Source organism: Phaethon aethereus, assembly GCF_964289735.1.
Source record: "Phaethon aethereus genome assembly, chromosome: 2".
NCBI classification, from domain to species: Eukaryota; Metazoa; Chordata; class Aves; order Phaethontiformes; family Phaethontidae; genus Phaethon; species Phaethon aethereus.
This window is the reverse complement of record NC_138582.1, coordinates 116602662-116617379: the sequence shown is the minus strand read 5'-3', so window position 1 is coordinate 116617379 and position 14718 is coordinate 116602662. Positions and strand designations below refer to the sequence as shown.

At 42.2% G+C, this 14718-nt stretch overlaps 1 protein-coding gene across 1 annotated transcript; it reads right to left on the bottom strand.

Moving 5' to 3' along the window:
• Nucleotides 1–2187: 2187 nt before the first annotated feature.
• PPP1R17 (protein phosphatase 1 regulatory subunit 17) lies at nucleotides 2188–12973 on the bottom strand (the record flags this gene model as incomplete). Its single annotated transcript, XM_081996472.1, has 4 exons — nucleotides 12559–12973; nucleotides 10582–10731; nucleotides 8977–9138; nucleotides 2188–2267 (listed from the first exon to the last, which is right to left on the bottom strand). Exons 1-4 carry the CDS (start codon nucleotides 12767–12769, stop codon nucleotides 2188–2190), a joined length of 603 nt encoding a protein of 200 aa, XP_081852598.1. The 5' UTR covers nucleotides 12770–12973.
• Between the last annotated feature and the right edge of the window lie 1745 nt (nucleotides 12974–14718).

Below are 14718 nucleotides of genomic sequence, written 5' to 3'. Positions count from 1 at the left end.
TCACAGATAAAGTAACATTTAACACTTTCACTGAGTGCAATGAGGCAGGTGAAAGCTTTGAGAAATGGTTCGTCTCACCGCTTCCCAGGAACGTTGCAAAAACTCCTAACTACTTAATTGATCATGTGAAAAATTACTTTTTAGTTGCTCACGTTGCTCCTGGGTGGAAAAACCGTAAATGCTGAATTACCTCACTGCGAATATGCAATTTTAAATGAACTGCAGCAAATTATGTATGTATGTATGTTGTGGCATTTTTATGGCTGGGCTTCAGGTTGATCTATACAGGGACGGTAAATTAGGCTGCAGTGCCATCAGAGATGTCACTGGGACCATAACTCCTCTTTGGCAAAGAACATACAGTGCTAGGCTTAAAGGGTGCCCTTTTTTTCATATTATGCTGTGTCAGCATTCCCCGGGCTTGGAAACAAATCCTCCTGGGAGTCGATCACGTCCTAATTGTGCTTCTGCCTTGTGTTGTTAAGGGCCTTCATGTCAAAACATGTACATTTTCACAGCTAATCCATTGCTGATGTTCATTTGGGTCTTTTCAGGTCTCCACGCTCTCACTCTTGCTGTATTGTGTAGTAGAGATATTCACCAACTTCACTGGTAAATCTAGGCTCGAATTGCACGTGTTTCTTGTCACAAGCTTGCTGTGACATACTTTACTGTGTACTTTACATGAATAGTGTTATACGAACTATTGATTGGTCATATTTTAAATGTTATCTCGTCTCACTGATAGATTAACAGGACAAAAAAAGGTACACCTCCTAGTTATCAGGCTTCCCGTTAATAATACAGCCGGCCTTTTGTGCACTTTAATACATGATTGTTTATTATAAGCTTGTTGATTACATCTTGAAGCTGAATATCTGCAGATGGACTGTGTTCTCATGAAAGATGCTGGGTCAGTCACTGTGGCAAATGAAGTCCAAACTAGTGTGCTCCTCAGCTGTTTGCCTAAGGGTGTTAAAAAGATAACTGAATTCAGTCTGCCAGGCTAGATAATCCTTAACCTCTGTCCCGAGGTCCAGCCGGCAGTGCTGCTCCATCTAGCGCACAGAGCTATTAAGGTAAGCAGAAAACTACCCAGTCCTACCTGTTTTGTATAATATTCTACAAGTACTCATCTCTGTACAAATGCTGAGGGCTGTAGGTGGCTGTGCAAACAACTCTTGATTGAATCAATGAATTAAACTATTAAAAAAAAAAAGCATGGTGCTGTTTCACCTTGCAGTATGCATAGGCCATTGAGTGATGCTATTCCTTTTACTGAGTTTTGAATCTCCCATTGTGATTTTTAATCTCTACAGCAGCTCCCAACTTACAGCCTAGGGCTCAGTTTAAAAAGCAAGTGTCAAAAGATAAAATATGGAGTGAAAGGATCAACTGTCCAACTAGTTTAACTGCCACCAGCCCAAACTGAAAGAAAAAAAAAAATCAATATTCTACCCTGGTGTAACAAGGCAGGCGCTGCACTTCCCGTATGTTTCTCTTCTGAGAGCTCTGCTCTCCATCCTCTTTGATGTGTCAGTGCCGACAGCCCTTAGCTGTAAGTTTTCATACTACAGTAAATCTACCTTTTTCTCCTCATAAATACAAGTCATGAGCAGGTACAGGCAGGATAAATGTTTGCTTTGCATTTCAGGGACTCTAGACTCGATTCCTGCCCTCCTACCCTTTCCGTCTATCCCATTTTCACTGCGGTCCATGCTATTCCAGCAGAGGAAAGCTGGATGAATGAGGTGAAATGTCAGGAGAAAAATGCAATTTGAATCATTAATTGGTTTTACTGCCCTGTGCTACCAACCACTCTAGTATGCAGTGCCAGGTACATGGGATTGGTGGTGTCCTTTGTGTTAACCCTTATCACCACGCTACACAAAGCTGGATCTGATTTGAGGTGGATTCCTCATTGACAAAAATCCTGGGAAGCTGCTTTTAGTAAACCAAGAAACTCTTTCCAACCCTACATGTAAGTGAAATTTCTGTCATCATGTCCTCTGATGTTTGCTGGGATTTCATGAGATGCAGATAGGCACTTGAAGATAATTTAAATTCAAGTGCATGCTTGAGAAAATTATTATTTATAAAAATGAAAGGACTTTTTTTTACTATGTGCTGCCACTTTGAATGACCCAGAATTATTTACACTGCATTAATGGAAATATCACTGTGATCTTAACTCGGGATTGTGTCTCCATCCTTTTCTTCATCTTCCATAATCACTGTTTGCTTCTCTTCTGTAAGCAGCTTAGTGCCTTAAAAACAGAAGGACACACACACACACACACAAAAAAAAAAAAGAAGGAAAAAAGGAATTTATTTAAAATAGTAATTTAGAAAATATCAGTATAAGAAGAATTTTTCAGTCCCCTTTAATTTCTTAATCCTAATGTAGTTTTCCAACATCATGGGAGTTACTCTTCATTTATTTCTGGCACATCAGTCTCCTGATATTTAGTGAACTAGAACTGGATCACTACATTTTTAGCTAAATTTATCAGGCACCCTTAAATCCAGTGTATTGCTGCTGCCTGTGAAAAAAGACACTGAAGTTTCACCTGGAAACCTGCTTGTTAAAAGGGTTTGGAAAGCTAAAAAAGGGAAAGAGTTTGCATGATGAAATAAATACTCTGATTAATCTTTGTGATTGAGTCAGTTTATATGAACATGTGTATGCATGCTTATTTTCTACATGTATATAGCAATATTATTTAGATTCTGCAAATGCAGAATGCCAAAAGAGACAAATGTTGGAACACCCACATGCCAAGTGCTATCCCCACTGAAGTTATATAGTACAAAAAAATTGCAAAAGCAACTGGATCAAGATCAATGTTAAAAAACTCGGGTATGTTACCGAAGGCTTTAAGTCAGTATATGAGTTACTGAGGTTTGGGGTTTGCACAAACTTTGAGACCTAGCCATCCTGTAACAAGAGAACTAAAATAAAGCTTCATCCCTATCACGAAAGCACTAAAGAACAATATGACATGATGTTGAAAGTGATTTGATTTCACAGTTCAAGCACACCATGGGGATTCCAGAAGCCTTTTCATCAGCTGTAGGTATACTACGTGAAATATCTTTCCACATGTGTTTCCTTCTTCCAAACTCCTTCTCTATTCTATAGATAGGTTGAGGAGCATACCTTCCACAAATATCTGCCTCTCCCCCCTTCTCTGTCTCTCTTTCACTCTCTCTCTCATACTTAAAACAGTAAGTCCACCCCTCACGGAGGTTGAGGCTTTTATGTGATACCAAGATATCACAATTACCGTAACTGCTCTCTCTATTAGAAATTAAAGTAATTGAGTGAAGAGAGGTCAATGAGTTAGATGATAGAAAATGTTCTTGATCCCTATTTTAACAGATTGTGTTGGGTTTGCCTGTTCCCAGTAAAAAGCAAGTGACTTGTAAGACATATTTTATGCCCACATTCCTTGGTGTGGAGGTTAACATAGTCTAAAAACAGGATGAGGGTTATCATTGTGTTGAGACTGGTGAAATCTCTCCCTAATTCGGTCTCCTGCTGTTTGCTCTCAGTCTGTCCTAACCAGCTGAGTTGTTCCATCAAACCAACCTGTTTTGCTTCCTTCTGCATCGAAAGCCCTCTGACAGAGAAGGCTTTCAGTCTTGACGAGCTCTGAAAATAGAGCAATACCACACAGGAAGATTTTCTTCAACTCTGGCATCTTTTCAAGAGGTGATGAATTAATGAAAATATTATCCTATACTGCCCTTCATTTAAGTTAGCTCCTGCTTCGTTTATATGCAGGTCTTGTGAACTAGCTGGTTTCAGTGGCACCATGAGATAAACTGAAAGGCATGAATGAATATTATTTTGAAACACAAAGGACTCCATTTGTTCAAGCAACAATTGCGTAGCCACCCTTGTTGACTGCAAAGAATCATGCCATTTTAGGGAGATGGATGAACATGATCCACACTCAGACTTCTATTCATATAGACAGCTTAGGCAAATGCAATTTTTTTTTCTGTTTTCTTTGTTATTTGGGGTGGGATTTTTTATTGTTGTTATTTTTTCTTCATGGAGAATTTGAGGAACGAGGAAAACATAGCTAAAATATGTTTAAAGTGTGAAGCTACAGTATATCACTTGATGAGAGCTTTTGGGTAAACTCAGGAATAAGAAATCAGGTATGTCAGCTAAATAAAGCTGCGCTGTGCTCTATGATAACGTCTCTTATTTGAATTATGAAGTGATGAAGGAAAAGTATGTTCATGTAATTCTGAAGGCTTGATTATAGCATATAAACCGGCCTGTTTAGAGCAGATGCTAGCTGTAAGGCAGTAGCCAAGCAGAGGTCCCCAGCTCTTAGCTGGACCCACGTCAGTAGCGTGCCAGATGCTTACCACAATCCATAGCAAGATGATGCATTGTTATCAGTGAATCACTTTGATGACTGATGAACTCCAAAGGTTTCCAGCAGAGTTCAGAATTCAAAGCTCAGAGGAAGACATAGCCTAGAGCTGCAGGTTATTAACTTTCCAGACCATGGACCACCAACAACTTCCAGGGACAACTATGTGCCTTTAAAACCAGCTTTTTAGTGTAAAACAGTGGAAAGACGATGCAAAAGGGATGTCTTATCTAGAATTATTTCTACAACCCAGGGAAACGATTGTTCTGTTAATATCTGCCAAGAAATCTGACTGAAGGAAGCAGCATAGAAATTCCCAACAGAACTTGCAACTACTTGCAATGTTCAGACAGAGACTAGACCTCAAAGGCTCACAGAGACATGAGAGCTTCTGTTAGGAAGCTCAAATGTAGGCAGAAGAAGTTGGCTTAAATCAATCATTTGGCAGGTGCCACCTAGATCTAAGCCACTCCTTCTGGGTTGTAAATCAGAAAACCACCAAGATGGCACCAGTTCCCCTTGACTGCCTACAGGCAACTCCTGCAGCTGGGTTGGAAGAGTACTGGAGTGCTCCAGTCACATCCCTTGCACTGAAAAAGGGCGAGAGGTGGCATTAAACTGCTGTACTTCTCCTGCGTCACTCTGAGACTTTTCACCGGGGGGTTGATGTTATCCTAAAGGAGCTACCTTAACTAGTATTCTAGGGCATGAGGGAGAATGATGGTTTGAAGCTGTGGTTTTACTAGTTATCTCTGATCTGATTAAGGAACCCTTAGTAGCCACATTTCAGGAACCATGTTCCCATATTTACATTCTTGCTCAAGCCCTGAAGAGCTCTCAGAAATACTTTAATACAGTTAATTGAATATATTGCTAAGTGGGGTGGCAATAGAGTGTCCCAGATTTGAGTAGAGGCTTTGGATCACGTTCAAATCATTTACTGCCATGTGAGAGGAAAAAAAAACGCATTAGAATTGTGATTATATTTTGTCTTCTGGTCTAATCCCTTCAGAAAGCCAAGGTGTTGGCTGACTGAAGGGGAGCTGGCCAGTAGAAGAGACCCCTGATCATGGCTCATTTGTACACACATGGCACAATGTTATTGGCATCACCTCAGTATGAGTTTGAAGGTTGAATACGTTTAGAAGTCAGACCCTTGTAGGGGAGGGTTTTGTGATGCCAAGGCTTAGACACTTAAGCTGGCTAAGAACTGATTTCCTTAGCTTCCTTCTGCAGACAACAGGTAGCCATGGGTTCCTGCAGACAACAGGTAGCCATGGGTTCCTGCAGACAGTAACGTTCAGATCCTAATTTAGCCCCCTTGGATGGTTGCAAGGTGCAAAACTGATTCTGCTTCTCACTTGGGTCACGTACTGTCCAGCAGATACATTGATTTTCATCCCTTTGTATGGTCTGTTTAACTTGCTTTTATTTGCAATAGAAAATATCTCTGGCCACCCAAGAAGGAGAGGGACCATCCTAGAGTGCTCATAACCAGCTGGTCAAAATGGAGAGAGATAACACAGCTGCCATGTTTAGCCACATTTACAACAAAGCTATTTGTGTGGGCAGCTGCTTTAAAAGATAATCTAGTAATTAAGCTCTGGTACTACAAACAATTAAGCGGAGTTTTTTGAATTGGCATCTGGAAGTGGCGCTTGGGAGGGATCTGAAGGGGAAATGTTCGAAACGAGGACAATCCTCATTAGCAGGTCACAAGGGATACGCGCGGCACTGAGCGTGCCACTTGCTGCAGCAGCACCAATAACAGGGAGACAGGGACAGAAAGGCCTGTCTATACGTATTTAGCGCACGTAGCCCTGCCAGGGCTTCTTAGGTCTCTGAGTCTATAATTCAGATTCTGTTTCACACAGGAGTTCCGCAAGAGCTCGGTTTGTTTGTGCTCTGTCTGCTACCTGATGGGATAACCCTGAAAGTAAACAAGTAGTAAATATTGGACCAGCTCTCAGCCACAAAGAGTCACTTTTTCATAACAAGACATGGAGCCACCACTGGCAAATTTCAACCAGCAGAAGGCTGTATGTTGCTCTGTATCTTAAAAAGAAAATAATGCATCCTTAGAGTAGGGAGGGAATGAAATTCAGGCATTCAAACACATAGGCTGCTTTGCCCCTGACACAGGCACAAGTCTGCCACAGGCGGTCAGTCACCGGAAAAGGGACCCAGGAGGATACAGCATCTGGAAAACCTGTCCACAGGGAGAAGCAGCATCTAAGCAGGCTGCTTTGAATCCATGCTGAGTGCTGGAAAGTGGCTTCACCAGTAGGCAAGAGAGTGTCATTGAAGGTATGATTGAAAACAACTGAAAATTGCATTAGTTTCTGTCATTTTCCCAATAGCAAATGCACACAGTTTGAATTTTGTCACACATTTGAAAGTCACTCTTTTCCTTCTTTTCCTTTTCCTTTTCCCTTTCCTTTTCCTTTTCCCCCTTTCCTTTCCCTCAGTTCCCTAACCCTATCCCTTCCCTTTTAAGTTTTTTGATTACCAAATCATTCAGGGATTATAACACGTTTCTGTTACCATATAACTTGTATTAGCTTCTTTTTGCTTTGAAAATTAGTATAAGTTAAATAGGAAGTCTTCATAGGAAGCAGGAGATGAAGACCCTTACAATGACTCTCTTACAATTTCTCTCTTAAGTGCCTGCTTAAGCCAGTTAAAGCTAGGGTCAAAACATGAAGTAATGAGAGACTAGATGCTAATCCAACCAGTGCGTTCTTGAGACAGGTTAAGGGAATAATTCACCTTTGCTGCATCTTCTTAACAAGCAATTACATTTAAAACAAAACAAGAGTCAAGCCTCTCAGCTTCAGTGTCACGTTTCCTCTTTGATTTCTATCGACCAAACGTGTTTCGCTTTCAAATTCTCCTTTTTTATGTATACCCTGTAGTGCAAAGGACATAACAGCATCTTCAAAGGTGCTTATAAATGGCCAAAAGCAACCTTTCTTGGGAGTGTTTTTGAACTGACCAAAATACTGTCTCATGTCTCCTCCAAGGCCCACAGGAAAGGTAGGCTTCAAGTATAATACACAGGACTAATATTTATTACAAATGGTTGGATAAATTTTACCTCTACTTCTGTTTCTGAATCAAACCCTAAAAGACTATGATTTTTTCCCACCTAATTTATTTGTCATGTGGAATTCCAGGTAATTTGCTAGGTAATTCCCTCCAGCAATTATATGAGCAGTTCATTATCAGTGCTCTATATTAAATATTTCAAAGTGGAGCATTTGGAGTTGGGCTCAGAAGTTATACGACAGATTTAATTTCCCCCAGCAAATGACTGAACCAGGTTTCCAGTGACTCACTCACAGCAGCTCTGATGCTGCAAGCCATTGGGATGCTTGAGTTCAGTGAGCGAATAAAAAATGTATTTTCCTTAGGCAGATCAATATGCAAGGCACTAGTATTCACCACATCTTACACATGTTTAAGTCTGTTATGAAGGCTCAGATTCACAAAGAAAGGAGATATCTACAAGTACAGGTGCCTATTTGGATTGATGAAGCCATTTGCACACCTTATAATTATTAGGTGTATAGGAAATTCCATTCAAAGTGTAGCTGAAACTCAGGTGCTTGATGTACTGAGCTGTTGCTTAGTCACTCAGGGCCAAAGTATGTCTCAGGACCTCTTCATTTAGTGTGTCTCACTGCTCAGTAGTGCCAGCCCACAGCAGAACTGGTTCATGAGAGAGGGTCCTAAGGGAACAGTGTTATCCAGTTTTGGGCACTAGTTTTGGATCTGGGGTTTGTTTGTTTGCTTTTCATTCATTCATCTGTTCATTTGTTTGTTCATTTTTTCCTCCATCCTCTGATCTGGAAAGGGCTGGTGCATAGCATACCAACTTGCGCTATTTCCTGCATCCCTGGCTAGCACTAGTAATTAACACTTGCACAGTGCTTTACATCTTCAAAGACCTTCAGAAATATTGATGTATTGAGGCTCTTCTGTGATAGAGGAATGTGGGAAACTCAACAAACTAAGGGTCTTAGGACCAAAACACGGCCGGCTGACATCATAGGATCACCAAGCAAATTAGCTGCTGCACTATGTATTATGCCAGAAGCACAGAACTGTCTTTAAGGTGCTGTTAATGAGAAGCTCATCACAGCTTGGTTTCCTCAGTGCATGTTAAGGACTGTGGAGTTAAGAGGAGCTTAATCAGGACCACTTTGCTCCAGGTCGCTTGAGGCAGTGTGAGCTACGTTAGTGCTGGTGACCCAAAAATTTGCACGTGCTCAATTTGAAAAGCAGGGCAGTAGCTGGCCTTTCTCAAAAGTAGGATCATGTTTGCAAGAGATAATCAAGTGACCTAATGTCTTCTGTTACTCCCCTTCCCTTCTATCCCCATGAGCAGGGGATATGGAAAAGACTTTCCAAGAGCCACCAGTGCCATTATGTACTTTGACAAAATAGGTCCGGTGCAGGAGGAACTGCTAAGCATACTGGGCAGAGCAACCTCCTTCCAGCCTCCTCCCAAGCATACCTCACACACTAGCCACTTTTTGCTTCCTCTGTGGAGGACCTTAAACCTGAGTAAGTTTCTCACCTATTATCAAGGGTGGGATGTGTATTGCAGGTGTATCTTTTCTCCTGGGCTTTTTCTGCTCCAGTTCGGTGATCTGAGAGCCTGGACTCACTCTCTCTCTCTGTGGCTTCTCTGCAATACCATACCTTTTCAGCAGATGATCAGAAAAGTCTGAAAGTATGCCTGCAGGCAAGAAAAAAAGCAAATGCCACTTCAGTCTTGTTCACATTGAAGACTTTGCACCTGTTTAACTTCCCCAATGACTAGTAAGTAAGTAAGGCTGCGCGAGTGCATGATCTGCTCCGCATGGTGTACCTACTCTTCAGGGTTTGCAACGGTATACTTTTCTTCCAAGTCAATTCTGTCCCATAGGCTATAGGCAGTGATGCTATCAGGCTAGCTGGCTTCTGGTTGTACTTAATGGGCTAAACTGCAGCCCATCAGAAATCATGGTAAAGATGGGTGCAATCTTCTGTTACAGACGCTTAGACATCTTATCAAGGGAGCTCAAGCCTCTGCCTGGGAGCAATGTGACTACACAGAAATGGCCTATTTTAACTAGTGCAACAAAGTTTTCTTTATGGTATGGCTACTGCAGGCACAAAATGCAGCTCCCCAGCCTCTGAGCCACTCTTCCCTAAGAGAGAATTGCTGAGGAGGAGATAGATATATGTGAAACCTGAACAGAGTCAAGTTCAATATCTGGATTACAAATACTGGAAAATCTCAGTCGCTTGTTTTTCACTTGGAGAATTGTGCAGGTTCGCAGGGGACCATGCAGGTAGTTACTGGGTAACTCCTCTGTGTATGTGCAGCATGGGAAGAAGAACTCAATGGAGCAGATACAAGAGCACAGCTCTCTCCCCAGACAGCAAAACAAGGAGTGCTTGTTAGCAGCGAGAAGCGACAAACATTTATTCCCACTGCTGATCTTGGAAGATCGTCAGGTTTCAGTGGCAGTCTTCTGCTCATTCTTGCCTTCCCCAGGTTGGTGGCCTTTGGCTCCTGAACTTCAGAGGTCTATAGATGTGCAGCAGCAGGGAGCATCCTACAAGGAGCCCCGTTGTTGCTGCAGTGGTTTCTGGCTTCCCGAAACACCCGCCTTTTGCCAGAGTCCCCAAAAGCACAAAAGCCCTGCGATTTCCAGGAGGAGCAACCTGGCTTGTGTGCTTCTCTGGTCTCCTCCCAGCCTTACCCCATTCAGCCTCCCCCTGAGCACTGGGTACCCGTTTCACAAGAAAGTGCAGGACCTGAACTTGACCCTTTTTGACTTTGGTGCAGACTGAATTGGAACATCTAGCATGGCTCAGCAGCTAGAGACAAACACAGATCACTTACCATGTTAAGGCAGCAAGACTATGCACTCCAAGGGAGCACGTTTTCCAGGGCACACACCCACTCACCTTGGTATTCCCAGACCCTGTGAGAAAACCCTTCGTCTAACAGGGAAGGCCTTTGAGGAAGTCAGCCTCTCTGTTTGCCTGCCCTCCCGGCTGCACGTGTCGTGGGGCCGCGTTCTTGCCCACTCCAAGGGGACGTAAGCGAGTGAGGGCTCTCTAGACTTCCGCCCAGATTCAGTCCCCTCAGCTGAACTGGGATTTCGAAGTCGTGAGATGTATTGCTCACCTGTTAGAGGTGGTGGGGCAAAAGCCGGTGTATCTTTTCTCCTTGGCTTTTTTTGCTCCTGTTCAGTGTTTTGGGAAGCTGGGATGGTTTTACCTTTTCTTGGTTTCTTTTTGAGGTCACAGCTCTTAATCAGCTGTTCTGAAAGATCTTCTGCAGGGAAAAAAAACCCCAACAAACAGATTAATAGAAATTGAAGCTGAGGGGAAATAATACACCAGATGGTGAAAAGAAAAGCTTTTAATAATACTGCTTCCTTCCAAGTGAATTAAAATGCCTGTGGAGAAACTTCTCTTAAATAGAAAGTCGGTATGAGAGGCCCCTGTGCCATACTACATGGGAGTCAAGTGACTTAGGTGGTCCTTCTGCATTGTAGGTGGTGGACATAAAGCAGAGGGTGAGAGCTGTGGGCAGCTGCGTGTTCCATGGCAGCAGGGAGGCTGCACCATCGTGTGCAGCGGTCCCATGGCCATCCCTGTTCTGTCCTGCACTAACTGTGCAGGTTGTGTCTTCAGGAGTTACAAGGGCACTTTTGTGAAGGAAAGATTTACATGTGTGGGGTCAGCCTGAGGTATTGGTAAAACGAGACAGTATATTGTTCCCTTCAAGAGTTGGCTTTATTTCCAGAGGCAGTTGGTATTTGCTTTTGATTTACATAACATTACACGGGATTTTTGGTTTTCTCTTAAAGCAAGCCTTGACTCAGATGACTCAGGTGGTCAGCATGGTTTTTCTGCAAAGATCTGCATTTCTGGGAGCTTATGTAAGACAAAAATATTTAAGATAGCCTGTCATCATGCAAACCAATGCTTTGATTTCTTAAAAGCTGCTTGTTTGGCTTCAGCTGGGTCCCCCACAGCCCTACCCAACCCCTGACTGCAGACTTGAGCGCAGTGGGACTTCATTCCAGGCGGGCTCACACTATTTGAGGCGAGTCTGCGGGTAGATGTGGGAAGGATGACCTCCAGGTAAAGTCACTGGAAGATGTGGGGTCTTTTTCTGTCCCTTACAGGCTTCCTGCCTGTGGTCCTGATGAGCTCATTTAACCTCCTGCTGCCTCAGTTTCCCGACTGTAGAATGGGACTCATTCTGTATTTATTTAAATAAGTAATTTTATGGAACAATTACGTTTGGTATGCCAGCAGTTGTAAAAGTGGTGCCTGTGGCTAGAAATGGTGGGTGGCAGAGGCAGAACTAGGATACCTTCCTTGCAGGCCAGATAAACAAAGCTTATAAAATTGTGCTCGCCTGCGGTGAGACGCTTTTTTTAACAAGCAAGTGAAATTGCATTTGTGTTTCATTTTTGTCATCACAAGGGTAACGATAAGCAAATAAATTATTGTTTCTGGTTTGCTAAATTTTCATGACAATTTTGCAAGACGGGAGTGAAGTAATAGCATTTGAAGCAGAGGCAAAGACCATGAATATGCAAAAAGCACATCTATCAAGTATGAAGTCTGGTATTTAGGAGTGTGGCGGAGCAAAGATGCCTCTGGTACTCTCAATACAAAATTATGTATGAAATAGGTTCAAGAGAAGAAACAGATTGACAACGAAGGAGAAAAAGTAATTAGAAAGCTGCCCCAGTGGAGGCTAAGAAGGTGTTTGAAACCTTTTACTGAAATTGCGTATGAAAAACGTGTTCAGGAAAGGTTCAGCTATATCCTAGCTTTCAGTTTATTGTGGTATAAATGAAGAAACTGCTCTACTTTTTCTATCAGAGAAAAGAACAATGACTCTTTTTCCTTTCTCCTCTTTAATTAACTTCACTCTAGAGCTTTGGCTGATATTTATATGCAGGAAAAATGCTCTTTGCCTTTCCATCTGGCATCAGAAGTGTCAGCAGAAGGTGTAATCTATCAGGTTTCCTGAGGGCTCAGTTGTGTTGCTGGAGGGGAAAAACGGGCACTGGACGGGACCTAATGATGTGAAGACAACACCTCTCTAATTACTGCAATGACATCATCTAATAACACTTACCTAAATGGTTACAGTGTGAATCTCGCTTGTCCAGTCTGTCGTCTGGTATATCAAGTGGCTGAACATATTCTGTTGACATCATTGAAATGGATTTTTCTCCCTCTTTCAAGCTACTACACACACACACAAAAAAAAAAAAAAAAAGAAAAAGCAGCAGCCTGACATAAAACAGACATATTGGTGTTACATATCCACTTGCTAGCCAGATCATAAGAAGTTCTTATCTTCCAGCTGCTCTCTGTCATGCAGTCTGCTGGCCTGATTTTGCTCAAGTGTGCCAAGAGATGCATTTATTCACTGCCTTGGTTGCACACACAATATCCCATTTTTCCACCTAGCTTGCTGTAAGCAACCCACACTAGCATGGGAAATATGTTGGCTCTACAGAAGAATACTGACTTTGATCATACAGAAAGTGCTATCATGTACACAAAGTAAGGGCTAGGAAAGAGGATGTTTTGTTCTGGTTTTCTTCTCCATTTTTTCTCAACTGTAAACTAAGAATCTTATTTGGTGTTTATCATACAACCTAACTTTAACTACATATGTTGTTGAGTTAGCCTTGTAAGTCCAGCTCTTCTAAGATAGTTGGGATACACCTGAAGACGCAGGTGAGAGTGCTGCCTCTGAAAGATGGCCAGTGCCCACAGACCCTGAAGCCAGCAAACAGCAGACTTACTCACCACCTTGGTAAGAACATGGGAACCTGTTTCACGAAGCTGTTTAAGCACCCGTGCTCTGTAGGTCTCACTGAAGTGCTATTTTTGCTAGTTTATCTCACTTTTCTCAAAACTGTAGAGGGTCCTGGAGCCCAGACTCTACTTGAGCTCCCCCAGCATCCCCCAAGCTGGGATTTGATACTGGACTTGCTCACTTTAGGACCACCTCAAATGCCATCAGAGAAAGAAGGAAATGAGACCATTTTCTTACTGTCAAGTCATTCCTACGGCTGCTTGGCAGAAACCTGTAAGAACAAGAGAGCACTGTTGCAGGAAAAAAAACCTGTTGAAGGAAAGAAGCCCTTCAACTTGAAGGTGCAATCTGAGTCATCTGGGTAGCTCCCTTCAGCCAGCAACAGCTGTGGTAGTTTCTTACTCACAACCTCTGTTCTTCATTTTTGGGGAGTAAGAGCAGACTGTGACTTCCTTGCAGGGAGGAGGAAGGTGATGAGGAAGAGAAAAAACGGGAGACAACATGAATAGTAGAAGAAAGACAGGAGGAATTGGGAAAAAACAGAGGAAGGAAGGAAGGGGAAGTGGAGTAGGAAAGGTAAATAAGAGAAAGGTGAAAGAAAAAGCAGTTGGAGCAAAGCAGTGAAAAGAAGGACAAGAAAATAGGAGACTGTACTGTGGGAGTTTTTGTTTTTATCTTGCTGGAGGTAAAGAAATTACCCATATTATTTCTCTGTAAATTGCAGTGGTTGGTTAACCTCATTTCTGTGACTAAAGTTGCGTCTATATAAAGAACAATTAATCCTCAAGCAAAATCCAGTCACATAAATATTTACCAAACAAAACATGAAAGGTCACACTCATAATCATGCACTGAGCTAATTCTTCAGGGGATGGAAAAGCATGTCTTAAACTCCAGTGACTTCAAAGTAAGTGGAGCAACCCTGGTACTAAAGGTCACGAACATTGACTGATACTGTACGTATGGAATTAACTCCCATACCCTTCAGTATCCAAAATCCACAAAAATCTGTAAAAATTCTACAAGTTCTTAAATATCTTACTGAATCAGGCCTGGGTAAGGGGTTTGGCCTCTGGCTGTTCACTGCAGAACCAGCCCAGTCCGACCTCACATCTGTACTAAAGGATTATACTGCCTGGAGATGTCATTTGCCTTCACAGAAAAAAATGATCTTCCACTTGGGAAGATCCTGCGTAAAGAAATCTTTGAATGCACCCTAGCATGGTATGGTTGCTCTGTTTATCCACTGTATAAATATAAATAAGCTATAGCTATGGCTTAAAATAAAGCAGTCAACATTTTACTTAAAACGTAAACTTACTAATCGGCCATATGAAGGCTCACAACGTATTTTGTGATTTGAAGGAGGTTTTTTTTTTCCTCAGTGCCATTTGATTTTATAGGATTTGATTAGGGCACACTGGCTAAAGACTATGGTTGTAGGCAAAATGTTCTCTTCTGGAGGCT